At 42.8% G+C, this 27,861-nt stretch overlaps 1 protein-coding gene across 1 annotated transcript in view; it reads left to right on the forward strand.

The window, feature by feature from the left end:
• Window positions 1-9,561: 9,561 nt before the first annotated feature.
• Window positions 9,562-27,861, forward strand: part of LOC140717440 (calsequestrin-1-like) — a 52,442-nt gene continuing 34,142 nt past the window's right edge. Inside the window, exons 1-3 of the mRNA XM_073031039.1 lie at window positions 9,562-10,020; window positions 15,786-15,870; window positions 16,171-16,271. Coding sequence (XP_072887140.1) covers window positions 9,787-10,020; window positions 15,786-15,870; window positions 16,171-16,271 — 420 coding nt within the window. The 5' untranslated portion in view covers window positions 9,562-9,786. The remainder of the gene's footprint in view (window positions 10,021-15,785; window positions 15,871-16,170; window positions 16,272-27,861) is intronic.

Genomic DNA, 27,861 nt, shown 5'->3' on the forward strand with positions numbered 1-27,861 from the left:
ATGAAGGATGGTCATAGACAGGATTAAAACACATTGTATTTCCCAGATAAGGGGTGCTAAAAGGAAGCGGGCTTAGGTTTAAAATTATAGGCAAGTGTTTTAAAAGGGACATCAGTGTAGCTTTTTCATGCAATGGGTGACATGTATTTGAAAGGAGTTGTCAAAAATAATGATTAAAAGCCATCTAGATAAGTGCATGGATAAGAAACATTCAGAGAGCTATGAACCAAACATAGGTAGATAGGACTAGCTTGTTAGGCAACATAGTCAACATGAACAAGTTTGGCCGGAGAATCTACTTCCATACTATATCACTTCATGTGGAATCCTATTATATGCTGAGGCTTTGAAGTGGGTGCAGAGGAGGTTTATCAAGATAGAGGGCATGCGTTATGAGAGTTTGGTCAAACTTGGATTGTTTTCTCTGGAATGTAAGAGGCTGAGGGGCAATGTGTTAGAAATTTCTAAGATTATTGGAAGCATTAATAAAGTAGAAAGCTTGTATCCTTTTCACAGCATTGAAATGCCTATTACCAGAGGGCATGCATTTGTGGTGAGAGGGATTAAGTTCAAAGGAGATGCGTGGAGCAAGTTTTTTACATAGAGAGTGGTGGGTGCTTGAATGTGCTGTTAGAGCTGATGGTGGAGAAAAATATGATAAGAACATGAATGTGCAGAAAATGGAAAAAATATGTACATTGTGTAGGCAGAAGGGATTCTTGTAGATTGGCTTTTGATTACTAATTTAATGTTCACCACAACATAGTGGGCCAAAAGTCCTGTTACTGTGTGCTACTGTTCTATGTTCTATACGTCTTACTACAATCAAGGTAGACAACATCAGCAGCTCTATGCCCATCAGAATTGAATGTAGTACTCCAGATGTGGCCTAATCAATTTTATAAAGCAGCAACATTACTTTCTATCTCTTGAATTCTGTACTCCTACTAATAAAGGCAAGTATGCCATGCACCTTCTTTACCACCCTATCATCTTCAGCACCCACTTTCAAGATGCTATGGACTTGGACTCCAAGATGCCTTCTGTACATTAACACTGTCCATGATCTTCATAACTTCATTGAAAAACCCAATCGTTAGTAAGACATGACCCGCCATGCACAAATCCATGTTGACTGTCTCCATTTAGGCAAAGATTTCCCAAATGCTCATAAATTATTTTCACACATGGGATTGCATGGTAGCGTAGTAGTTAGTACAATGTTTTACAGTATTAGGGACCTGGTTTCAATTCCAATCGCTGCCTGTAAGAAGCTTCTATGTTCTCCCACATGGGTTTTCTCCAGGTGCTCCAGTTTCCTCCAAAGACGTAGCGGTTGGTAGGTTAATTGGCCGTTGTAAATTGTCCCGTGATTAGACTAGAACTGAATTAGTGTGTTGCTGTGTGGTATGACTCAAAGGGCCAAAAGGGCCTATTTCACATTGTATTTCAATAAATAAATAAATTTAAAAGCCTTCCACTTATCTATCATCCTTTTACCCATAAACGCTCTCACCCAATTGACCTCTGCAACATCATGCTCAATACCTCACAATTGGCCTTGCCCCAATTTAGTACTTACCCATCCTTCTCCATAACAGTTTAAAACTGATCATATGCAGTAATTGACATGCATTTCTTCCACTGCCCTACCTCATTCCCCAGGAGGAGGTTCAGTCTTACACCCTCCATATGTTGATTAAGAAACTTTCTTGGATACATTTAACAAATTCCATCCTGTCCAAGCCCTTTGCACTTTGTACCCAGACAATATTTGGCAAGTTAAAAGTATGGCGCCAATACTGCCCCACTGCTCTTACAACTATCAGCAATCTCCCAACACCACTGCCCATTGACTGTGGTGGGGCTTTGCACTTTGTACCCAGACAATATTAGGCAAGTTAAAAGTATGGCACCAATACTGCCCCACTGCTCTTACAACTATCAGCAATCTCCCAACACCACTGCCCATTGACTGTGGTGGGGCTTTGCACTTTGTACCCAGACAATATTTGGCAAGTTAAAAGTATGGCACCAATACTGCCCCACTGCTCTTACAACTATCAGCAATCTCCCAACACCACTGCCCATTGACTCTGGTGGGGCCTACAACATAGTACAGTCAAAGTGACCATCTCCTTCTGGCATCTATATTTAATTCATATGGTCCCACTTGACAATCACTAAGGAATACCTACTCTAAGCACCATTCGTATGTCCTCCATCATCAAAAAGACAAAGCCCTTTCCTCTTCTACCTCTGATTTCTGGATCTCTGAGCTGCCGATCTTGCTCTTCTCTCTGTTGTGTTTCTGTTATTGCTATGAGATTCCAGTACCAGAGTTTTTCCATGCTTTTGAATTCATTTGCCTTACCTTATTAGCTATTCCTGTCTCTGTGTCTATTGCAAATAAGTAGGGAGGTCATGGAACTTATACAGATTAAAGAAGAGGAGGTGCTTGCTGTCTTGAGGCAAATCAGAGTAGATAAATCCCCAGGACCTGATGGTATTCCCTTGGACCTTGAAGGAGACTGATGTTGAAATTGCAGGGGCCCTGGCAGAAATATTTCAAATGTGGATATCCATGAGGATAGCTCATGTACTTCCATTGTTTAAAAAAGGCTCAAAAAGTAAGCCGGGAAATTACAGGCCAATAAGTTTGACATCGGTAGTAGGTAAATTATTAGAAGGAATACTAAGAGATAGGATCTACAAGTATTTGGATAGACAGGGACTTATTAGAAAAAGTCAGCATGGCTTTGTGCTTGGTAGGTCATGTTTAACCAATCTATTAGAGTTTTTTGAGTAAGTTACCAGGAAAGTGGATGAAGGGAAGGCAGTGGATGTTGTATATTTCAAAAGTCATTAGAAACAGGGATGGTGCCAGAGGATTGACGTATTGCTCATGTGGTTCCATTGTTTAAAAAGGGTTCTAAGAGTAAACCTAGCAATTATAGGCCTGTCAGTTTGACATCAGTGGTGGGTAAATTAATGGAAAGTATTCTTAGAGATGGTATGTATAATTATCTGGATAGACAGGGTCTGATTAGGAACAGTCAACATGGATTTGTGCGTGTAAGGTCGTGTTTGACAAATCTTATTGAATTTTTTGAAGAAGTTACGAGGAAAGTTGACGAGGGTAAAGCAGTGGATGTTGTCTATATGGACTTCAGTAAGGCCTTTGACGAGGCTCCACACGGAAGTTTAGTTAGGAAGGTTCAATCGTTAGGTATTAATATTGAAGTAGTAAAATGGATTCAACAGTGGCTGGATGGGAGATGCCAGAGAGTAGTGGTGGATAACTGTTTGTCAGGTTGGAGGCCGGTGACTAGTGGTGTGCCTCAGGGATCTGTACTTGGTCCAATGTTGTTTGTCATATACATTAATGATCTGGATGATGGGGTGGTAAATTGGATTAGTAAGTATGCAGATGATACTAGGGTAGGTGGCGTTGTGGATAATGAAGTAGGTTTTCAAAGTTTGCAGAGAGATTTAGGCCAGTTAGAAGAGTGGGCTGAGCGATGGCAGATGGAGTTTAATGCTGATAAGTGTGAGGTGCTACATTTTGGTAGGAATAATCCAAATAGGACATACATGGTAAATGGTAGGGCATTGAAGAATGCAGTAGAACAGAGACAGACAGACAGACAGACATTCTTTATTGATCCCAAGGGAAATTGGTTTTTGTTATAGCCGCACCAACCAAGAATAATGTAGAAATATAGCAATATAAAACCATAAATAATTAAATAATAATAAGTTAATCATGCCAAGTGGAAATAAGTCCAGGACCAGCCTGTTGGCTCAGGGTGTCTGACACTCCGAGGGAGGAGTTGTAAAGTTTGATGGCCACAGGCAGGAATGACTTCCTATGACACTTAGTGTTACATCTCGGTGGAATGAGTCTCTGGCTGAATGTACTCCTGTGCCTAACCAGTACATTATGGAGTGGATGGGAGTCATTGTCCAAGATGGCATGCAATTTGGACAGCATCCTCTTTTCAGACACCACCATCAGAGAGTCCAGTTCCACCCCCACAACATCACTGGCCTTACGAATGAGTTTGTTGATTCTTTTGGTGTCTGCTACCCTCAGCCTGCTGCCCCAGCACACAACGGCAAACATGATAGCACTGGCCACCACAGCCTCATAGAACATCCTCAGCATCGTCCGGCAGATGTTAAAGGACCTCAGTCTCCTCAGGAAATAGAGACGGCTCTGACCCTTCTTGTAGACAGCCTCAGTGTTCTTTGACCAGTCCAGTTTATTGTCCATTCGTATCCCCAGGTATTTGTAATCCTCCACCATGTCCACACTGACCCCTTGGATGGAAACAGGGGTCACCGGTGCCTTAGCCCTTCTCAGGTCCACCACCAGCTCCTTAATCTTTTTCACATTAAGCTGCAGATGATTCTGCTCACACCATGTGATAAAGTTTCCCACCATAGCCCTGTACTCAGCCTCATCTCCTAGATCACATAGAGTGATCTAGGATTAATAGTGCATAGTTCCCTGAAGGTGGAATCTCATGTGGATAGGGTGGTGAAGAAAACTTTTGGTATGTTGGCCTTTATAAATCAGAGCATTGAGCATAGCTGTTGGGATGTAATGTTAAAATTGTACAAGGCATTGGTAAGGCCGAATTTGGAGTATTGTGTACAGTTCTGGTCACTGAATTATAGGAAAGATGTCAACAAAATAGAGAGAGTACAGAGAGGATTTACTAGAATGTTACCTGAGTTTCAGCACCTAAGTTACAGGGAAAGATTGAACAAGTTAGGTCTTTATTCTTTGGAGCGTAGAAGGTTGAGGGGGTACTTGATATTTAAAATTATGAGGGGGATACATAGAGTTGATGTGGATAGGCTTTTTCCATTGAGAGTAGGGGAGATTCAAACAAGAGGACATGAGTTGAGAGTTAGGGGGCAAAAGTTTAAGGGTAACATGAGGGGGAATTTCTTTACTCAGAGAGTGTTAGCTGTGTGGAACGAGCTTCCAGTAGAAGTGGTAGAGGCAGGTTCGGTATTGTCATTTAATGTAAAATTGGATAGGTATATGGACAGGAAAGGAATGGAGGGTTATGGGCTGAGTACGGGTCAGTGGAATTAGGTAAGAGTAAGCGTTCGGCATGGACTAGAAGGGCCGAGATGGCCTGTTTCCGTACTGTAATTGTTATATGGTTATATGGTATACATGGACTTCAGTAAGGCCTTTGACAAGGTCCCACAGGGGAGGATAGTTAGGAAGATTCAGTCGCTAGGTATACATGGAGAGGTAGTAAATTGGATTAGACATTGGCTCAATGGAAGAAGCCAGAGAGTGGTAGTGGAGGATTGCTACTCTGAGTGGAGGCCTGTGACTAGTGGTGTGCCACAGTGCTGGGTCCATTGTTATTTGTCATCTGTATCAATGATCTGGATGATAATGTGGCAAACTAGATCAGCAAATTTGCTGATGATACAAAGATTGGAGGTGTAGTGGACAGTGAGGAAGGTTTTCAAAGCTTGCAGAGGGATTTGGACCAGTTGGAGGAATGGGCTGAAAAATGGCAGATGGAGTTTAATGCAGACAAGTGTGAGGTATTGCTATTCGGAAGTTTAACCAAGGTTGAACATACAAGGTAAATGGTAGGACACTGAGGAGCACAGTAGAACAGAGGGATCTGGGAGTACAGATACATAATTCCCTAAAAGTGGCGTCACAAGTAGATAGAGTTATAAAGAGAGCTTTTGGTACATTGGCCTTTATAAATCAAAGTATTGAGTATAAGAGTTGGAATGTAATGGTAAGATTGTTTAAGACATTGGTGAGACTGAATTTGGAGTATTGTGTGCAGTTTTGGTCACCTAATTACAGGAAGGATATTAATAAGGTTGAAAGAGTGCAAAGAAGATTTAAAAGGATGTTGCCAGGACTTAAGAAACTGAGTTACAGAGAAAGGTTGAATAGGTTAGGACTTTATTCCCTGGAGTGTAGGAGAATGAGGGGTGATTTGATAGAGGTGTACAAAATTATGATGGGTATAGATAGAGTGAATGCAAGCAGGCTTTTTCCACTGAGGCCAGGGGAGAAAAAAAACCGAGGTCATGGGTTAAGGGTGAAGGGGGAAAAGTTTAAAGGGAACATTGGAGGGGGGCTTCTTCACGCAGAGAGTGGTGGGAGAGTGGAATGAGCTGCCAGATGAAGTGGTGAATGCTGTCTCACCTTTGACATTTAAGGAAAAACTTGGACAGGTATATGGATGAAAGCGGTTTGGAGGGATATGGCCCAGTTGCAGGTCAGTGGGACTAGGCAGAAAAATGGTTCGGCACAGCCAAGAAGGGCCAAAAGGCCTGTTTCTGTGTTGTAATGTTCTATGGTTCTGTAAAACCCTTCCACGCCTACACCTCTCCATAACTCTGAAACCCCTTGAGCTCTGGTATCCATCCCTATCCCTGTGGCCTCTACAGTTCCCCTGTTTCTGTGAAGTCTTGTGCCCTCACATCCCACTGAATCCACAAATCCCTTCAGCATTGACACACCTTCAATGAGAAAGCATTGTCTCTGTAACCCCATCCAGCTCCTACATTAATTTTATCTCTATGAACCCCTCTTGCCTCTACACCATTATAATCTCTATAACCTTTTCAGCACCTACAGTATATCTATATTCCTGTAAACCTCCTGGCTCCTACATCCTCCCTAACAATGTAAACCCCTTCAACTCCTATATGCCTCCCTACCTCTGTCACCTCTTCCATTGTTTACTCTGGAAGTCGATGATAAGGGGTCAGCTTCACTGGAAGTGTGGACTATAGGAGTGAATGGGAAGAGGTGGAAACTGTAGAGAGTGTGGATGATGGAGGTAAATGAGAAGGAACGGGATCCATGGGAGTGGGCAATTCTGGGACTGAATAGGCAGGGTTGTGGTCCATTGGAATTGAGCAGTGAGAGTAAATGTGAAGAGGTAAGGTCCATTAGGATTGGACTTTGGGAGAGAATGAGAAAGAGTTGGGCTGATAGGGATTGGATGAAGGAGTGAATGGGAAGGGGTGGGGAACATTTGGAGTGTGGATTGATGGATTGAGGGACAGGGTATCCTTCCCACTTGTGTTTGGGAGAACATGTAAGACACATGAATTTAGGCTCCATCTGTTTTTGGGCAGATTGCCGACATTTGCTGCTCTCCCTGCATTCTGTAGAATGGTTTGCTGGCAGTAATTTAATCCACGGGGCTATATTTACTAGAGCATATCGTATGTGAGCTCAGCCTGGCTGGGATTTGAACATAGCTGATGGGTGTTGAATTGAATCCTGCTTGCAGTGGGACTCATGGAGAGGGGGTTGGAACTGTTCTATCCTGTCAACCTGCCCTCCCCTCTCCATATCATTCTCCCCCAACCTAGGTGGGGCTCTCTTCAGGAGGTGTGATCGGTGTCCCATAAAGTGGTCCCAATCCTGGACACCCAGCAGGTCCATCTTTCCATTGCTTAGTGTTCTACACCAGTACTTCTCTGATGGGGTCCACCCTCAACTCCCTAATACTGGTAAACATTGTTGGTATGGCCGATGTCCACACCTGCTCTCTCCCATGCCCGCTCTGAGGTGTTCCTCAGGGATCAGTATTAGGACTGATACTTTTCACATTGTTTGTCAATGATTTAGATAGTGGATTTGATGGCTTTGTGGCAAAGTCTATGGATGATTCGAAGATAGGTGGAGGGGTAGGTAGTGCTGAGAAAGCAATGCGATAGTTTCCTGATTGGTCAGGGCAGCAAAGGATATGGTGAAGGGCAAGTGTATGGGGTTGATTGGGATCTGGGATCAGATGATGTAATGGCAGAGTGGACTTGATGGGCTGAATGGCTTAACTCTGTTCGTATGTCTTATGAACATTGTCTCTCTCTCTCCTACCCACGCTCTCTATCCCCATCATCATTCTCTCTGCTCACACACCCTTTCACTCTTTCTCTCTATTGCAATACCTCTGCTCTGCCTCCCCACCCCTCCACACTCTCCTTAATCCCATGCTCTCTCCCCATCCCTTCCCCACCAAACACTGCCCCTACTCTCTTCCCATCCTCACATTCTCCCCACCCACAACAATTTTCAAATCCACTCTCTTCCCAGACAAGCTCTTTCTCCCCAACAAACCCTCCCTATGCCCACTACCTGATCACTCCCAACACCTGCTCTTTTTCTCCAAATCCCCTCTCCCTACCTCTACCCTCACACCACTCTGCTCTCTCCCCATCCATGCTCTTTCCCCCAACCTTACTTTCTCCCCAATCCTGCTCTCCCTCCAAACCCCTGCTAACCCATACCCCTGTGCTTTCCTCGTCTTTCCCTCCTGCTTTCTCTCCCTTCCCTTTTCTCTCCATTTTCCACCTCACCTATGTTTTGTTCTTCCTCATGGTCTTTCTCACTGCCTGTGTCATCTCTCCCTCTTCATGGAGCTTCAGTCTCCCATATCGTGCCTCGTCGATGAGGTGAAATCTTAATCCCCAGCCCAGTGACATCACAAGCTGAAAAGCAGCTTCAATGGAAACTATATCCACCTAATTAAACCCAGCACAGAGATGGCCATGTCCCCTGGAACAGCACACCCACCACTCACTACACATTCACCTCATTCTCATCACATTTCATCTCTCCTTAACCCCAATCTCTCTTCACCTTCTCTGATCATCCATCCCTGCTCCCTCCATTCCTCCTTCCTACCTCCTCTGTCCATTCAACCCTCTTTCAGTACTCCCTCCTCTCTACATCCATCTCTCCTCCTTCCATCCTTTTTTCTTTCTCCCCTCTCCATTCATCAGTCTTTCTATCCATTCCCCCTACCTCTCTCTCTCTCGCTCTCTCGAACCCTTCTTCCAACATTTCTTCCTTCCCTCAGCTGCTCCTCCCACGCTTCCATAGCTCCTCATTTCCTGTCTCCATTTAACTTTGTCCACCAACATTTCCATCTACCTGTTCGTCTGTATCTTCCTCTCTCTCGCTCCCCGGCTGTTCCTCTGCAAATATAATTTCAAAATACCATTTCTCACTGTCATTCCTTCTACCTATATATCCATCGGTTCTCTGTCTCCCTTGCCTCCCCTTTCTGTCTCCATTGGTCTTTTGGTCCATTGGTCATTTGTCACATTCGCTCTCACTGGATGTGCTCCTAGTTTGTCTCTCCCTCTATCTACTTATACTCTCTCGCCATATATACTTGTCCACCCACTTTTACCCCATCATTATTTTCATCCCCATCTCCTCGATGTCCATTGTTCTCTCCAGCACTGCTGCCACCACCCACTCATCCCCCGTCTGCCCTTCTCCTTGCCACCTCCTCCTTCACTCTCACTGCTTCTGACCTATGGGTCGACCTCTCTCTCTAATTCCCCCGCGCAAGCAACGTATTAATTTTCTCGGTGCTGTGGTGTGAACCGCACTGGCTGGCTGCGCCGGGCAGCGCGATCCTTTGCTCCTTCTTTCCTGGGCTCAGCTTCCTTTATTTTTAGAAGTGTTGCTTTCTGTCCTGGGTCATTTTCCTTAATATGGGTGTATAGCTCCCTCGTCGTGAGGCAGCCTCCTTGCCAGACCCAGAATCTCCACACCCAGCACATTGCCACTGCTTCAGGCTGCAGCTGGCTTGACCAGCGTCTCGCTCTCCTCCTTGCATCTCGGCGCAGTCCAAGCGTGTGGCTGAAGATTTCCTGAGTTCCCGCTTTCTGCTTCCCCCATCCGAGGCTGCCCCTATCTCTATCTCTGCTTCAGGGTTTTCTCTCTGTGCCCCCTCCCCAGAGCTCTCCAGCTGCACGATGAGATGCCCCTGGCTGCTCCTCCTGTCGGCCGCTACTCTCGCCCTGAGCCAGGCGGAGGAGGGCATCAAAATCCCTGAGTACGACGGCGAAGACCGGGTCATCCACCTTTCCTCAAAGAACTATAAGCAGGTCCTGAAGAAGTTTGACATCCTCTGCCTGTATTACCACGAGCCCGTAGGCGATGACAAGGTCTCCGTGAAGCAGTTTGAATGGGACGAGCTCACGCTGGAGGTACGAACAGGCAAAAGGCGTCAGCAGGGCTGTGGACCCCACGAAGGAACTTCCACAGCCCCGATGTTGGGGGTGGGGGAGATGTTTGGGGGCGGGACGGGGGTCTCCCTTGCGTACTGAAAACTGCTATTTTAATATTTCAGTATTCGCCAGGGCAGGGAGCAAGGTTCAGCTCTGAGTGTCGTCTGGGCTTGCGTGGGACAGCTCACAGCAACGAGATTCTTGTGCGCGGGCATACACCTTACACAAATGGTTGTTTGTGTGTGTGTGTGTGTGTGTGTGTGTGTGTGTGTGTGTGTGTGTGTGTGTGTGTGTGTGTGTGTGTGTGTGTGTGTGTGTGTGTGTGTATGCTCATGTGAGTTCGTCTCTGCATGTGAGTATGTGTGTGAGTGTGGTGGCTGTATATGGATGTGTGTGTCAAATGATCACGCGCGTGATAGGTAAAATAATGTATGTCGAATAAGCATGGTATCATTTCAATGCTAATACTGTATGTCCATCTCTTCCTCTCTCCTTGTCTCCGTATCTGACCCAGGGCGAGAAAAGGAGAAAGGAGGTGTGTGTGTGTGTGTGTGTGTGTGTGTGTGTGTGTGTGTGTGTGTGTGTGTGTGTGTGTGTGTGTGTGTGTGTGTGTGTGTGTGTGTGTGTGTGTGTGTGTGTGTGTGTGTGTGTGTTAGCGCGCACTCATTTATGCATAGATCTGTGTGTGTCTCTAAATGCCCTGCACAACCACCTAGCCCTTAGTTATACACCACACACACTGCCAGTTTGGAAACAGTTTTACTGGATGGCCTGTACCCAGGCGTCTCTAATCCTACACGTGCCTCTGAGACCTAAAATTGCTTGAACCTGACACCTTGGCTGCAGGACAGAGTGCTGCAGGGCACAAGTAACATAACCCAGAGTCATATGTTGTGTGTGTCATATGTTGACCTCGTCACACAACTCCTCCTCTACAACTGGTACAGTGAAGGGTGAGAATCTCTGCCCTCGTCATGTACTGGGCAACATTCCCAGACACATACAGCCTGGACACTCGTGTGCTTTTTCTGATTCTTGTCACAATTCTTAGTGAGGAGTGTGGCTGCTCTTTCCGTTAGCCAATCTAGAGCAACAGAATGGTCATTCAAACCCCTCATGGACCCACCAGTAAAGGGTTGCCAGCCCTGGAGTCAAATACATCAGCTTCAGCTTCACCCTCCCCGTCATAAAACAGAACAAGCCACCCAGCAGTGAGATACAGGTACAGGGGAGGTGCAGCAGCTGGAAGAGTTAGAGCAGCAGGGAGAGGTGTAAGGGAGGGAGGGTTTACTGAGACAGGGAGGGATGAAAGACCTCAAGGGAATATAGAGACAAAAAGTAGTGTAGGGGCCAGAGGAGGTTACAGAGGCAGGGAGAAATGTATGGACTGTTGGGGTTATATGGATGAGAAGACGTGTAAGCACTAAAGGGGATTAGAGAGATTGAGAGGAGTGTAGAGCTGGAGGAGAATACAGAGATAGAGATAAGTGTAGGGGACGGAGGGAGTTACAGGGACAAAGAGGGGTCTAAGAGCTGGAGGGAGTTATAGAGACAATGAGGGCTGTAGGGGCCAAAAAGGGTAACAGAGACAGTAGAGGCCACAGGTAGGGGTGTAGAGGTTGCAGGGAGTTATAGAGACAGGGCAGAGTATAGAGGCTAGAAGAGGTTACAGTGATAGAGAGGAATGTCAGAACTGGAGGTGATTTATGAGACTTGGGTCAGCATGTTTGAACTATACAATATGTTGGTGTTGACTGTAGTTCTAGTCACTATCTAGAAGAAGGATGTTATTCTATCAGAACAGGTACAGAAAGATTTCAAAGAATGTTCTTGGGACCAGAGGACTTCAATTATAAGAAGGAGCTGGATAGGCAGGAATTGTTTTCACTGAGCGTTGGAGTCTGAGGTTGAACTTATAGAGATTCTTATAAAATGATGAGGGCTATGTATAAGTTGAATAGTCTTATCCCCCATGTAGGAGAGTCCAATCCTAGAAGGCTTTTCTTGTGCTGTATAACTATATCACACTGTCCCCCTAGAAACTGCCCCCATCTCTGTGACCCTTACTGCTACCTATAAACCCATCTCCTGGGTCTCCCTAACCTCCTTCACCCACTATACCTCTATGTCAAGAGTCATATATCATGGAAACAGGCCCTTCCCAACTGGTCCACAACGACCAAGATGCCTACCTGAGTGAGCCCCATTTGAATTCATTTGGCCCATATCCCTCTGAGCCCCTCCTATCTTATCAGTGTCTTTTGAATGTTGTTACTGTACCAGCCTGTATCACTGCAACTGGCAGCTTGTTCCACACATCTACTGCCTTCTGTGTGAAAAACTGATCCCACAGGTCCCCTTTGAAGATTTGCTCTTCTCACCTTAAACTTGTGCCTTCTAAATTTAGACCGCTGTACCCTGGGATATAGATCCTATCGATCCTATCTATGTCTCTATAATTTTACAAACCACTATAAGTTCACCCCTCAGCCTCCTACTGGTCGGTAAGAACTAACTCAGCCAATCCAGTCTCTCTTTACAATTACAGCTCACTGTTCCTGACAATATCCAAGTGACTCTCTTCTGCATTCTCTCTAACTCTACCACTACATTTCTATAGCGGTGACCAGAAATGCACACAATATTCTAAACATGGCCTTGCCAATGTATTGTACAGCTGTAATGCTTCATTCTAGTATTTATTTGCAATGCCCTGCTTATGAAGGCAAGCAAGCTAAATGCTGTCTTCACTACCCGACCCACGTAAACTTGCTGACCAAAGACTTTCTCTACATCAAAGCTTCTTTAATCCTTGCCATTTACTGAATATGCCCTGCCAGAATTAAAGGACTGAAGTACTTGACCATATTTTTCTGGATTAAATTCCGTCTCCCTCCACCCTGTTCAGCATTCCAGCTGGTCTACATCCCTCTGTATTGTTTCACAACTTGCTCCACTCTTTGCAATATCTGAAAATTCATGAACCATACCACTACATTCTCAACCAAGTTATTTGTATATACCATAAACAATAACGGTTACAGCACTTACCAATGTTGTACACCACTAGATACAAACTTTCAGTCAGATAAATACCTATATTACCTTACATTCTGCCTCCTATTACCCAGGTAGGTTTAGAACCAGTTTTCAAATATATCTCAACATCTTTGTGCTTTAACCTTCAGGACCAGCCTACCACCAGGAACCTGTCAAATGCCTAACTAAGGTGTTTGTAAACCTCATCTACTATTCTGACTTCCTCAGTTTTATCCGCAAAGAAAAACATTCACATTTGTGGGACATGATCTCCCATGAAAAAATCCATGCTGACACCTCCTAATCAGTCCCTGCCCTTCCAAGTGAACAAGCATCCTTTCCCTAAGGATTATTTCCCGACCAATGATGCAAGACTTCCTACTCTGTAGTTCCCAGGTTTAACCCAACTGACCCTCTTGGACATGAAAAAAAATATTACCATCCTCCAATCTTCCTGTACCTCAGCAATGGTTAAAAATTATGTAAACATAGCTGTTAGAACTCCAACTGTCTCCTCCCTTGCTTCCACCCTGGGATAGATTTCATCGGACCAAGAGCATCTGTCCAATTCACGTACATCAATTTCCAGCACTTCCTCCTTCCTGATGGACATATTCCAGTCTATCAGAGTACACCTCACCAATTCCACTCCTGAATGGTAGTGGTGGAGCATATGTCAAAGTCAGAGGAGGTAACAATGCATGGTATGTGGGGGCCTAAGAAGGCTCCAGAATAGGGAGTTGTGTAGGGGCTGGAAGAAAATAAAGTGACAGGGAGGGGTGTAGGAAGCAGGGATTAGGGCTGTTGTGCTCCCTCATTGGTACATCAGGCTGTGGAGCGTCTTCTGATCCTGGGGACCATAGATGCCTCCCTGGGAGCTGCCTGGTTTAGGTGATGCTCTGGCTATCCCCTACTGAACCTTGGTAATTGGTTCTTGTCCTGCAAGCCCATTGTGAACTGGGTCTCTGCCCTGAATGAAACTTCACGTTCCTGGACTTTAATGAAACTTCATTAGTAGGGTCTTCATTAGATGCATTCACAAATGTTGACATTTGCTATTGTGTGTAGTCTTCATCACTGACACTTCCACAAGACTTTACCGAAACTTCAAATACATTTTTTCCCAGATTGTTATTGGGTCTTTACTGAAGGTGACTAGGCCTTTATTAGGTTTGTTGTAAGTCGCTTAATCTCTGTCTAGTTTTTGTATTTTTCTTGGGTCTTTGATCAGAACTAAACACTCAAAACAACCCAAAGTTTATCAAGGACTCTCTGCTAATTCAAAACTGAACAAGGACCTAGTGAATCGACATGGGCCCCTCGGGGAAATGTTCCCAGAAGACCAGCAAATATCCAAAGATTGAACGAAGACCCATCAACATGTCAGACTTGTCCTTAGATCTCAGCAAAACTACAAAAACCTCAACAGGAATCAGCCAGACTCAAGAAAGCATCACTAGGAACACAATGAAAGTGCTGAGCCATTAGGGTCTTTTCTTGATTATGTAACAGATCTCTTGGATTTTAGGCTCCTTGTTACGCCTTTGATTAGTTCTCCTGAATTTTGGCTTTTATGTAAATTTTTAAATGGTCTTCATTCAGTTGCTGACCACTTTGATGGACTATTCTTATTTACTGTACTAGCCCTCAATCTTTCTTGGCCACTTGGGGATCAGGAGATGGGCACTAAGTAACCCTCTGCTCTCTATATACCCATGACTGCGTGGCTAGGCATAGTTCAAATACCATCTATAAATTTGCTGATGACACAGCTGCAGCTGGCAGAGAAGGCGTACACAAGTGAGATATGCCAACTATTGGAGTGGTGCCGCAGCAATAACCTGGCACTCATCGTCAGTAAGAGGAAAGAGCTGATTGTGGATTTCCGGAAGGGTGAAACGAAGGAACACATACCAATCCTCATAGAGGGAGCAGAAGTGGAGAGAGTGAGCAGTTTCAAGTTCCTGGATGTGAAGATCTCTGAGGATCTAACCTGGTCCCAACATATCAATGCAGTTATAAAGAAGGCAGGACAAGCTGCTATACTTTATTAGGAGTTTGAAGAGATTTGGTATGGCAACAAATACACTCAAAAACTTCTATAGCATTCTATACTGGAGAACATTCTGACAGGCTGCAACACTGTCTGGTATGGGGGCTGGGGCTACTGCCAGGACCGAAAGAAGCTGCAGGAGGTTGTAAATTTAGTCAGCTCCATCTTGGGTACTAGCCTACAATGGACCTATGACATCTTAGAAATACACAGAAAACATAGAAAACTTCAAGGAGCAGTGTCTCTTAAAAGCAGCACCCATTATTAAGAACCTACTGCAACCAGGACATGCCCTTTTCTCACTGTTACCATCAGGCAGGAGGTACAGAAGCCTGAAGGCACACACTCAGTGATTCAGGAACAGCTTCTTTCCCTCTGCTATCCAATTCCTAAATGGACATTGAACTCCTGGACACTACCTCACTTTTTAAAAAATATATAGTATTTCTGTTTTTTGCACAATTTTTAATCTATTCAATATGCATATACTGTATAAAGATATTGAATAAGATTTATTTATTTTTTATTATTATTATTTTGTTTTTTTTTCTTCTATATTATGTTTTGCATTGAACTACTGCTGCTAGTTAACAAATTTCACATCATATACCAGTGATAATAAACCTGATTCTGATTCTCTCCCACCCACCAGCTGGCAGCACAGGTCTTGGAAGATGAGAACATTGGGTTTGGCTTGGTTGACGCAGAGGAGGATGAGGCTGTTGCAAAGAAACTAGGTGAGTCCATTCAATTTCCCCATGTACTTGAGAGGAAAGAGGGGGTGGGAAGGGGTTAGTGAAATGGCTATTGTAAGAGAGGAGTTGAGAGTGGAGGGGAAGGGGAGGAGGGGATGGTAGTAGAGTGCAAGAGGGAAAGTTGGATGAGGAATTCTGAGTTGGAGGGGAGGCAGTAATAGTGGACTGATGATGTTGGGTGGGAGGATAGAGAAAAAAGGTGAGTCCCATTCAGATAGAACTTGCCTGACTGATTTCCCTTTCCCCCTCTGTGAACCTCCACTGAACAACATCCTATTACAGGTCTGGTTGAAGAAGGCAGTATTTATGTCTTCAAGGAGGATAACGTGATCGAATACGATGGCGAGCTGGCAGCTGACACTATAGTGGAGTTCCTCCTGGATGTAAGTGATTGGGAGTGATGGTGGGGAGATTGAAAGAGGGCTTCTGCTATACATACAGTGACTCTTTTCCCACTCCATCTTCTTTCAATGTTCCATTATTTGGACACCTCTGGGGCACCCTTTTCTGTACCACATTTTTGGTTTGGTTTGAGACTATAAGACCATAACACCATAAGACATAGGAACAGAATTAGGCCATATAGGTAATCAGAACTGCTCTGCCATTTGATCATGCTGATCTGTTTCCTTCTCAGCCCCATTCCCCTGACTTCTCCCCATAATGATCATGCCCTGACTTATCAAAAATCGATTAACATTCACCTTAAGTACATGAAATGACCTGGCCTCCACAGCCATCTGTGGCAATGAATTCCTCAGATTCACCACCCTCTGGCCAAAGCAATTTATTCACATATCTGTACTAAAAGGACACCCTCTATTCTGAGCCTGTGTCCTCAGGTCATAGACTAGAACATAGAACAATACAGTACAGTACAGGCCCTTCAGCCCACAATGCTGTGACTACAAATTATAGGAAACATCCTCTTCACATCCACTCGATTTAGGGCTTTCAGCATTCAATAGGTCAATTAGATCCCCCTCATTCTTTTAAATTCCAGCAAGTATTGGCCCAGAGCCATCAAACAATCATCAGCTGATAAGCCTTTCAATCCCGGAATCATTTTCATGAACTCCTTTGAACCCTCTCCAATATCAACACAACCTTTCTTAGATGAAGAGCCAAACAATGCTCACAATAGACCAAGTGAGGCCCTACCAATGCCTTATAAAGCCCTCAAGCAGATTCTACAGCAAAAAACAGGGCAGCATCATAGCGTAGTGGTTAGCACAATGCATTACAGTGCCAACTGAATTCAATTCCCACTGCTGCCTGTAAGGATTTTGTACATTCTCCCCATGACGGCATGAATTTCCTCTGAGTACTCCGGTTTCCTCCCACATTCCAAAGACATACTGGTTGGTAGGTTAGTTAGACATTGAAAATTGTTTCATGATAAGCTATGGTTAAACAGGAAAAAAGCCTCTGACTATCCACATGGTCAATGCCTCTCACATCTTCTACAATTCTACCAGGTCACCTCTCATCCTCTGTCGCTCCAAGGAGAAAAGGCCAAGTTCACTCAACCTATTCTCATAAGGCATGCTCCCCAATCCAGGTAACATCCTTGTTAATCTCCTCTGCACCCTTTCTATAGTTTCCACATCCTTCCTGTAGTGAGGTGACCAAAACTGAGCACAGTACTCAAGTGGGTCTGACCAGGGTCCTATATAGCTGCAACATTACCTCTTGGCTCTTAAACTCAATCCCACGATTGATGAAAGCCAATGTACTGTATACCTTCTTAACTAGAGTCAACCTGTGCAGCAGCTTTGAGTATCCTATGGACTCAGACCCCAAGATCGCTCTGATCCTCTACACTGCCAAGTCTTACCATCAACACTATATTCTGTCATCATATTTGACCTACCAAAATGAACCACCTCACACTTATCTGGGTTGAACTCCAACTGCCACTTCTCAGCCCATTTTTGCACCCTATCAATGTCCTGCTGTAACCTCTGACAGCCCTCCACACTATCCACAACACCTCCAATCTTTGTGTCATCGGCAAATTAATTAACCCATCCCTCCACTTCTTCATCCAGGTCATTTATAAAAATCATGATAAATAGAGGTCCCAGTACAGATCCCTGAGGCACACCACTGGTGACAGACCTCCGTGCAGAATATGATGCATCTACAACCACTCTTTGCCTTCTGTGGGCAAGCTAATTCTGGATCCACAAAGCAATTTCCCCTTGGATCCCATGCCTCCTTACTTTCTCAATAAGCCTTGCATGGAGTACCTTGTCAAATGTCTTGCTGAAATCCATATACACTACATCTACTGTTCTACCATTATCAATGTGTTTAGTCACATCCTCAAAAAATTTAATCAGGCTTGTAAGGCATAACCTGCCTTTCACAAAGCCATGCTGACTATTCCTAATCATATTATACCTCTCCAAAATGTTCATAAATCCTGCCTCTCAGGATCTTTTCCATCAACTTAACAACCACTGAAGTAAGACTCACTGGTCTATAATTTCCTGGGCTATCTCTACTCCCTTTCTTGAATAATGGAACAACATCCACAACCCTCCAATCCTCCAGAACCTCTCCCGTCCCCATTGAGGATGCAAAGATCATCACCAGAGGTTCAGCAATCTCCTCCCTCAGTACCTGGGGTACATCCCGCCGACTTCTATGATGGGGTGTATATACAAGCCTCCAAACAGTAGCCAGAAGGTGAGCTACAATTTGCAACAGAAAATAGAAAATGCATGTCAAAAAGGCAATGTTAAGATAGTCATGAGTGATTTTATGTCTGGTGCTGATTTTGGATCTCAAGAGAGAGAATTTGTAGAATGCCAAGATTGTTATTTAGAGCAGCTTGCGGGTTATCCCATGAGGGGATTAGATAGTCTGGATTGGGTGTTGTGTAATGAAATGTATTTGATTCAGGAGCTTAAGGTAAAGGGACCCAATTGAGACAGTGATCATAATATTGGAGGGTGACAGCCCTTTTTCCCAGGGCTGAAATGGCTAGTATGAGAGGGCACAGTTTTAAGGTGCTTGGAAGTAGGTGCAGAGGAGATGTCAGGGGTAAGTGTTTTATGCAGAGAGTGGGGAGTGTGTGGAATGGGCTGCCGGCGACGGTGGTGGAGGTGGATACGATAGGGTCTTTTAAGAGACTGCTGGACAGGTATATGGAGCTCAAAAAAATAGAAGCTATGGATAACCCTAGGTAATTTCTCAGATAAGGACATGTTCAGCGCAGCTTTGTGGGCCGAAGGGCCTGTATCGTGCTGTAGATTTTCTATGTGTCTATGTTTCGAAGTATAAGTACACAGAGAAGTACAGTACAGAAACAGGTCTTTTGGCCCATTTTGCCCATACAAGAAATCTTTAAACAGCCTAACCCTCTAATCTGCAATGGGGCCATAGTCCTCCATTCCCTACCGGCCATGTACCTATGCAAACTTCTCTTAAATGTTGAAATCAAGCTTGCTTGTACCATTTGTGTTGGCAGCTCATTCCACATTCTCTCTTTTAATCTTTTTATTAGTATTAAAAATATTATGAACAAAATACAATTAAAATATTAATAATGGATTACAAACATATAAACTCCCATTACACATGAAGGAATACATAAGCAATGAATACAGTATAAGTAAGCTTTCCCAAACATAAACCATATAGTGTATATATGAACAAGGTAAGTCTAGATATTCCATAATATATAATATAAAAAAAGAGAAAAAAAATATAAATCTATATATGAAAGTTAACTAATCTACTAATCTAATATCTAAGAAAAAAAAACAAAAAAGGAAGAAAAAACTAAAAAAAAACTAAAAAAAAAGAGAAGAAAAAAAAGGGCTGTTCATAATATCTCACAAGCATACATAAACATCAATGTCGTCAACTCCGATCCTCTCAACATATATACGATTAAAGCTGAAAAAACCAATAAGCCTGGCACAGGGCCATTACATCATATGAAAATATTGAATAAATGGTCTCCATATCTTTTCAAATTTAATAGAAGTATCAAATACAGCACTTCTAATTTTTTCTAAATTTAGACATAACATAGTTTGAGAAAGCCAATGAAATACCGTGGGAGGATTAATTTCCTTCCAATTCAACAAAATAGATCTTCTAGCCATCAAAGTGAGAAAAGCAATCATTCGACAGGCGGAAGGAGATAAGTGAAGTGAGCCCATCATCGGTAAACCAAAAATTGCAGTAATAGGATGGGGTTGTAAATCAATGTTCAGTACCGCCGAAATAATATCAAAAATATCTTTCCAATATTTTTCCAAAATCGGACATGACCAAAACATATGAGTTAAAGACGCGATTTCTGATTGACATCTGTCACAAATAGGGTTTATATGAGAATAAAAATGAGCTAATTTATCCTTGGACATATGGGCCCTATGCACAACCTTAAATTGTATTAATGAATGTTTGGCACATATAGATGATGTATTAACTAATTGAAGAATTCTATCCCAATTCTCAATAGGAATAATAAGATTAAGCTCTCTTTCCCAATCATTTTTGGTCTTATCAAAGGGCACTGAACGTATCTTCATAATTATATTATAAAGTTTTGATATAAGCCCTTTTTGAAAAGGGTTTAATTCAAATAAACTCTCCAAAATATCTGAAGACACAAAATTTGGGAATGAAGGAAGTACCGTACTTAAAAAATGCCTAACCTGTAAGTATCTAAAAAAATGAAATCTAGGCAAATTATATTTATTTGCTAATTGCTCAAAAGACATAAAAGTTGTCCAAAAATAAGTCAGAAAATCTTAATAATCCCTTAGTTTTCCAAGCCAAAAAAGCTTGATCTATAATTGATGGGTGGAAAAAACAATTAGATACAATAGGACTATTTAACACGAATTGAGTCAACCCGAAAAATTTCCGAAATTGAAACCATATACGTAAGGTATATTTAACTATTGGGTTGTCGATTCGATTCGGCAATTTAGAAAGAGCAAAAGGGAGAGATGTCCCTAAAATAGAACCCAGAGCATAAGCAGATACCGATTTAGTTTCCAAACTCACCCATTGAGGGCCAAAAGGACCATCCCATTCTTTCAACCAACATATCAAATATCTAATATTAACTGCCCAATAGTAAAATCTGAAATTGGGTAATGCCAACCCACCATCCTTCCTTGTCTTCTGTAAGTATATTTTACCTAACCTGGGATTTTTATTCTGCCATATATATGAGGAAATTTTTGAATCAACATTAGTAAAAAAGGATTTCGGAATAAAAATTGGTACCGCTTGAAAAATATATAAAAATTTAGGTAAAATAACCATCTTAATAGCATTAATCCTACCTATCAGAGACAAAGATAATGGTGACCACTTAGTAAACAAGCCTTTAATCTGATCAATTAAGGGTAGAAAATTAAACCTAAATAATTCTTTATGGTTTTTTGTAATTTTAATCCCTAAGTAAGTAAAAGAGTCTTTAACTAATTTAAACGGTAAAATACCATAGTTTGGGACCTGTCTATTCAAAGGAAACAATTCACTCTTATTAAGATTTAACTTATACCCGGAAAACTCACTAAATTGAGCCAACAATGATAAGACTGCTGGAATAGATTTCTCAGGGTTAGAGATGAATAATAATAAATCATCTGCGTATAAAGATACCTTATGAATATCTGTTCCACGATTAATACCCAAAATATCCTGTGATTCTCTGATGGCAATTGCCAAAGGTTCTAAAGCGATGTTAAATGGTAATGGACTAAGAGGACAACCTTGTCTAGTGCCCCGAAATAAACGAAAAAATGGAGATCTTTGATTATTAGTAAACACCGAGGCTACTGGAGTTTGATATATCAGTTTAATCCAAGAAATAAAGGTCGGACTGAAATTAAACTTCTCCAGCACATAAAATAAGTAAGGCCATTCAACTCTATCAATGCTTTCTCCGCATCTAATGAAATAACACATTCTGAAGTATTGTGTGAAGGAGTATAAACAATATTCAATAATCTAACATTGAAAAAAGAATAGCGATTTTTAATAAAACCGGTTTGGTCTTCCGAAATAATTTGGGGTAGTACCTTCTCCAGCCTGGAAGCCAGTAACTTGGAAAAAATCTTAGAATCCATTCCACATTCTAATAATCCTCTTAGTGAAAATGTTTCCCCTCATATTTCCATTAAACTTTTCACCTTTTACCCTTAACTGAGGACCTCCAGTTGAACCTCAGTGGAAAAAGCCTGCTTGTATTAATCCTTTCTGTAACTCTCATAATCCTGTATATCAAATCTCCTCTCAATCTTCTACATTCCAAGGAATGTAGTCCTAAGCTATTCAATCTTTCCTTTTAACTCAGGTCCTCCAAACCCAGCAACATCCTTGTAAAATTTCCTGTACTCTTTCAACCTTGTTTACATCCTTCCTGTAGGTAGGTGAACATGCCTCCTTACTTTATTGAGAAAGTAAGGAGGCATGGGATCCACAGAGACCTTGCTTTGTGGATCCAGAATTGGCTTTTATACAGAAAGCGAAGAGTGGTTGTAGATGGGTCATGTTCTGCATGGAGGTCAGTGACCTGTGGTGTACCTCAGGGATCTGTTCTCAGGGAGCCCCTTCTCTTCATGATTTTTATAAATTACCTGGATGAGGAAGTGGAGGGATGGGTTAGTAAATTTGCTGATGACACAAAGGTTGGGGTGTGTGGATAGTGTAGAGGGCTGTCAGAGGTTACAGTGAGACATCGATAAGGTGCATAACTGGGCTGAGGTGGCAGATGAAGTTCAACCCAGATAAGTGTGAGGTGGTTCAAATTGGTAGGTCAAATATGATGGCAGAATATAGTATTAATGGTAAGACTCTTGGCAGTGTGGAGGATCAAAGGAGTCTTGGGAACCGAGTTCATAGGACATACAAAGCTGCTGCACAGGTTGACTCTGTGGTTAAGAAGGCATACGGCGCATTGGGCTTCATTCACAGTGGAGTTGAGTTTAAGAGCTGAGAGGTAACATTACAGCTATGTAGGACCCTGGTCAGACCCCCACTTGGAGTACTATGCTCAGTTCTGGTCACCTCACTGCAGGAAGGATGTGGAAACCATAGAAAGGGTACAGAGGAGATTTACTAGGATGTTGCCTGGACTGGGGAGCATGGCCTATGAGAATGGGTGAACTCGGCCTTTTCTCCTTGGAGCGGCGGAGGATGAGAGGCATTAATCATGTGGATAATCAGTGTCTTTTTCCCAGGGCTGAAATGGTAAACATGAGAGAGCACCGTTTTAAGGTGCTTGGAAGCAGGTACAGAGGAGATGTCAGGGATAAGTTTTTTACACAGAAAGCAGTGAGTTCATGGAATGGGCTGCTAGTGGCGGCTGTGGAGGCAGAAATGATAGGGTCTTGTAAGAGACTCCTGGATAGGTACATGGAGCTTAGAAAAATAAAGGGCTATGGGTAACCCTAGGTAATTTCTAAACTTAGTACATGTTCGGCACAGCATTGTGGGCCGAAGGGCCTGTATTGTACTGTAGGTTTTCTATGTTTCTATGAACAGAACTGCTCACAATACTCCAAATTATGCCTCACCAATGTCTTAGACAATTTCAACATAACATCCCATCTCCTGCGCTCGGTAAATTGATTTATGAAGGTCAATGTACCAGAAGCTTTCTTTATGAACCAATCTACCTGTGATGCTACTTTCAACAAATTTTGGACCTGTATTCCAAGATCCCTTTATTCTCCACATTATCATTGCCATACCACTCACTGTGTAAGATCTACCCTGGCTGGTCCTACTGAAGTGCAAAACTTCGCACCTGTCATCATTAAGTTCCATCTGTCATTTTTCAGCCCACTTTCCCAGCTGATGCAGATACCTCTGCAAACCATGATAGGCTTCCTCACTGTCCACTTCACCCCCCAATCTTGTGGACATCCACAAACTTGCTGATCCAGTTGACCACATTATTATCCAGATTGTTGATATAGATGACAAACAACAAATGACCCAGCACTGATCCCTGTGGTACACCACTAGTCACAGGCCTCCAGTCAGAAAGGCAACCCTCTACTACCACTCTCTGGCTTCTCCCACAAAGCCAATGTCAAATCCAATATACTACCTCATATTGAATGCTGAGTGACTGAACCTTCTTGACCAATCTTCCATGCTGGACATTGTCAAAGGACTTGCTAAAGTTCGTGTAGACAACATCTACTGCCTAGCCTGCATCCATTTTCCCGGTAATGTCCTCGAAAAACTCTATAAGATTGATTAGACATGACCTGTCCTTAGCCATGCAGACTGTCCTTAATCAGGCCATGTCTATCCAGATACTTATATATCCGGTCCCTTAGAATACCTTCCAATAACTTTCCATCCACTGGTGTCAGACTCTATGGCCTATAATTTACTGGTTTAAGTTCAGAGCTTTTTTTAAACAGTGGAACAACATTGGCTATCCTCCAATCCTCAGGTACCTCTCCTGTCAGTAAAGATGATGTAAATATTTTTTCTAGTGCCATGGCAATTATTGCACTTGCCTCCCTCCCATAGTGTCAAAGGAACCCCTAATCAGCCCTGTGAATTTATCCACCATTATTTGCCTTGGGATAGCAAACACCTTCTCCTCTGTAATTCGGCCAAGATCCATGAAATTGATGCAGTTTTGCTTCACTTCTATAGACTATGTTGGTCTACTGAGTAAATACTTAGTTCTTAGGATTTGGGGGCCCATACCAAACTTCCTCAACCATCTGAGGTGAAAGAGGTGCTGTTGTGCCTTTTTCACTACACAGCTGGTGTGTACAGACCATGTGAGGTCCTTGGTGCTGTGGATGCTGAGGATTTTGAAGCTGTTTACTCTCAACCCCAGATCCATTGATGTAAATAGGGGTTAGCCCATCTCCAACAACCAGCTCCTTTGTTTTTTTTACTTTAAGGGAGAGATTGTTTTCTTGACACCACAGTGTCAGAGAGATTACTTTTTCCCTGTAGACCACCTCGTTATTGTTTGAGATAAGGTCAATCAATGTAGTGTCATTGGCAAATGTAGTTAGCAGATTGGAGCTGTAGGTGGCGATACAGTCATGAGTATACAGGGAGTAAAGGAGGGGACTCAGTAAGCAGCACGGAGGAGCTCCTGTATTGGGAATCAGAGGGTTAGAGGTGAGGGAGCCCACTCTTACAACCTGCCAGCGATCTGACAGGAAGTCCAGGATCCAGCTGTACAAGGCAGGGTCAAGGCCGAGGTCTCTGAACTTTTTGTCAAGCCTGGATGGAACAATGGTGTTGAATGCTGAACTGCAGTCCAAGAACAGCATTCTCACATAAGCATCCTTCTTCTCCAGATGTGTAAGGATGGTTTGTAGAACAGTAGTTATTGCATCATCTGTCAATCGGTTGTGTTGGTAGGCAAATTGTATTTTCCAGTTACATAAAGAGTAAAAGGGAAATGAGAGTTGATATTGGAAAATGATGCTGGTGAGGTAGTAATGGAGGACAAAGTAATGGCAGATGAGCCAAATGAATATTTTGCATCAGTCTTCACTGTGGAAAACACGAGGAGTGTGCCAGATATTGAAAAGTGTGAGGGAAGAGAAGTGAGTGCAGTTACTATTACAAGGTGCTCAAAAAGCTGAAAGACCTCAGGGTACATAAGTGAACTACAGCCTAGGGTTCTGAAAGAGGTGGAGGTAGAGAATGTGGAGGCATTAATAATGATCTTTCAAAGATCATTTGACTCTGGCATGGTGCCAGAGGACTGGAAAATTGCAAATGTTAATCCACTCTTTAAGAAAGGAGGAAGGCAGCAAAAAGGAAATTATAGATCAGTTAGCCTGACCTCAGTAGTTGGAAAGATGTTGGAGTCAATGTTAAGGATGAGGTGATGGAGTACTTAGTGACACAGGACAAGATACAAAGTTAGCATGGCTTCCTTAAGGGAAAATCTTGCCTGCTGAAACTGTTGGAATTCTTTGAAGAAATTACAAGCAAGATAGAGTAAGGGGATGAAATGGATGTTGTATATCTGGACTTTCAGAAGACTTTTGATAAGGTGACACACACAAGGCTGCTTTCCAAGTTAAGAGCCCATAGTATTACAGGACAGTTACTAGTATGGCTGGACCATTGGCTGATTGGAAAGAGGCAGTGACTGGGAATAAAAGGATCCTTTTCTGTTTGACTAGTGGTGTTCCACAGGGGTTGGTGTTGGAACTGCTTATTTTTATGTTGTATATCAATGATTTAGATGATGGAATAGATGGCTTTGTTACATAGTTTACAGGTGGTAGATCAGTGGAGGGAGAGGTAGTGTTGAGGAAACAGGTAGGCTGCAGAAGGACTTAGACAGAATAGGAGAATGGGCAAGAAAGTGGCAAATGAAATGTAATGTTGGTAAATGCATGGTCATGGACTTTGGTAGTGGAAATAAATATGCAGACTATTTTCTAAGTGGGGAGAAAATCCAAAATTCTGAGATGCAAAAGGACTTGGGAGTCCTTGTGCAGAACATTCTAATGGTTAAATTGCAGGTAGAATCAATGGTGAGGATGGCAAATGAAATGCTAGCATTCATTTCAAGAAGTCTAGAATACAAGAGCAGGGATGTGATGCTGAGGCTTTATAAGGCACTGGTGAGGCCTTACCTTGAGTATTGTGAACAGTTTTGGGCTCCTCATCTAAGAAAAGGTGTGCTGGCATTGGAGAGGGTTCAGAAGAGGTTCACAAAAATGATTCTGAGAATGAAAGGGTTATTGTATGAGGAACATTTGACTGCTTTGGGTCTGTACTCACTGGAATTTAGAAGACCTAGACAAAGTAGATGTGAAAAGGACATTTCCCAGGGTGGGGGTCTCTAGGACAAGAGGGCACAGCCTCAGGATAGAAGGGCACCCATTTAAAATAAAGATGTGTAGAGATTTCTTTAGCCAGAATTTGTGGAATTTGTCACCAGAGGTAGCTATGGAGTCTGTCATTAGGTGTATTTAGGGCAGAGATTGATCGGTTTTTGATTGGACATGGCATCAAAAGTTACGGGGAGAAGGCCGAGAAGTGGGGCTGAGAAAGGGAATTGAGGATCAGCCATAATTGAATGGCAGAGCACACTCAATGAGCCAAATGGCCTAATTCTGCTCCTATGTCTTAAGGTTTTATGGTCTAAAGGAAAGATGACACAACTGTGGCTAACAAGAGAAGCCAAAGCCAGCATAAAAACCAAAGAGATGGCATATAATGGAGCAAAAATTAATGGGAAGTTAGAGCAGTGGGAAGCTTTTAAAACAAGATAGAAGGCAACTAAAAAGGCCATTAAGAAGGGAAAGATGGAATACAAAAGTAAGCTAGCCAATAATATTAAAGAGGATACCAAAAGTTTGTTCAGATACATGAAGTGTAAAAGAGAGGTGAGAGTGGATATCAGACCGATGGAAAAACATGCTGGAGAGGCAGTAAAGGGGGTGAAGGAAATGGTGGATGAACTGAATAAGTAATTTTCATCAGTCTTCACTATGGAAGATACAATATTTAAAGCAGAAGTTGATAGATTCTTGATTGGCGAGGGCATGAGGGATACAGGGAAGAAGATACAAGGAAGGAGATTGGGGCTGAGAGGAAAATTGGATCAGCCATGATGAAATTGCGGAAAAGACTCAATGGGCTAAATGGACTAATTCTGCTCCTTTATCTTATGGTATTATGGTCTTATAAAAATAGAATATAGAATAATGTGTAATATCTACTAAGTAAGTGTAATACAGGTAAACAATAAGGTCCAAGATCAGAAAGATGTGGATTTTGAGGCCAAGTCTCTTATAGGACAAGAGGTCCATTTAAGAGTCTGATAAGAGTAGTATAGAACTTGTCCATGAGCTTCATGGTACAGTACATACTTACAGGCTTTTATATTGTTACTGATGGGTGGGAGGAGAAGACAGAATGTACCAGGTAGTCTCTCCTTTCTCTCACCCACGTGCTACAACCAACTTCCTACCCACCCTG

The sequence above is a fragment of the Hemitrygon akajei genome, chromosome 27, assembly GCF_048418815.1.
Source record: "Hemitrygon akajei chromosome 27, sHemAka1.3, whole genome shotgun sequence".
Lineage (NCBI taxonomy): Eukaryota > Metazoa > Chordata > Chondrichthyes > Myliobatiformes > Dasyatidae > Hemitrygon > Hemitrygon akajei.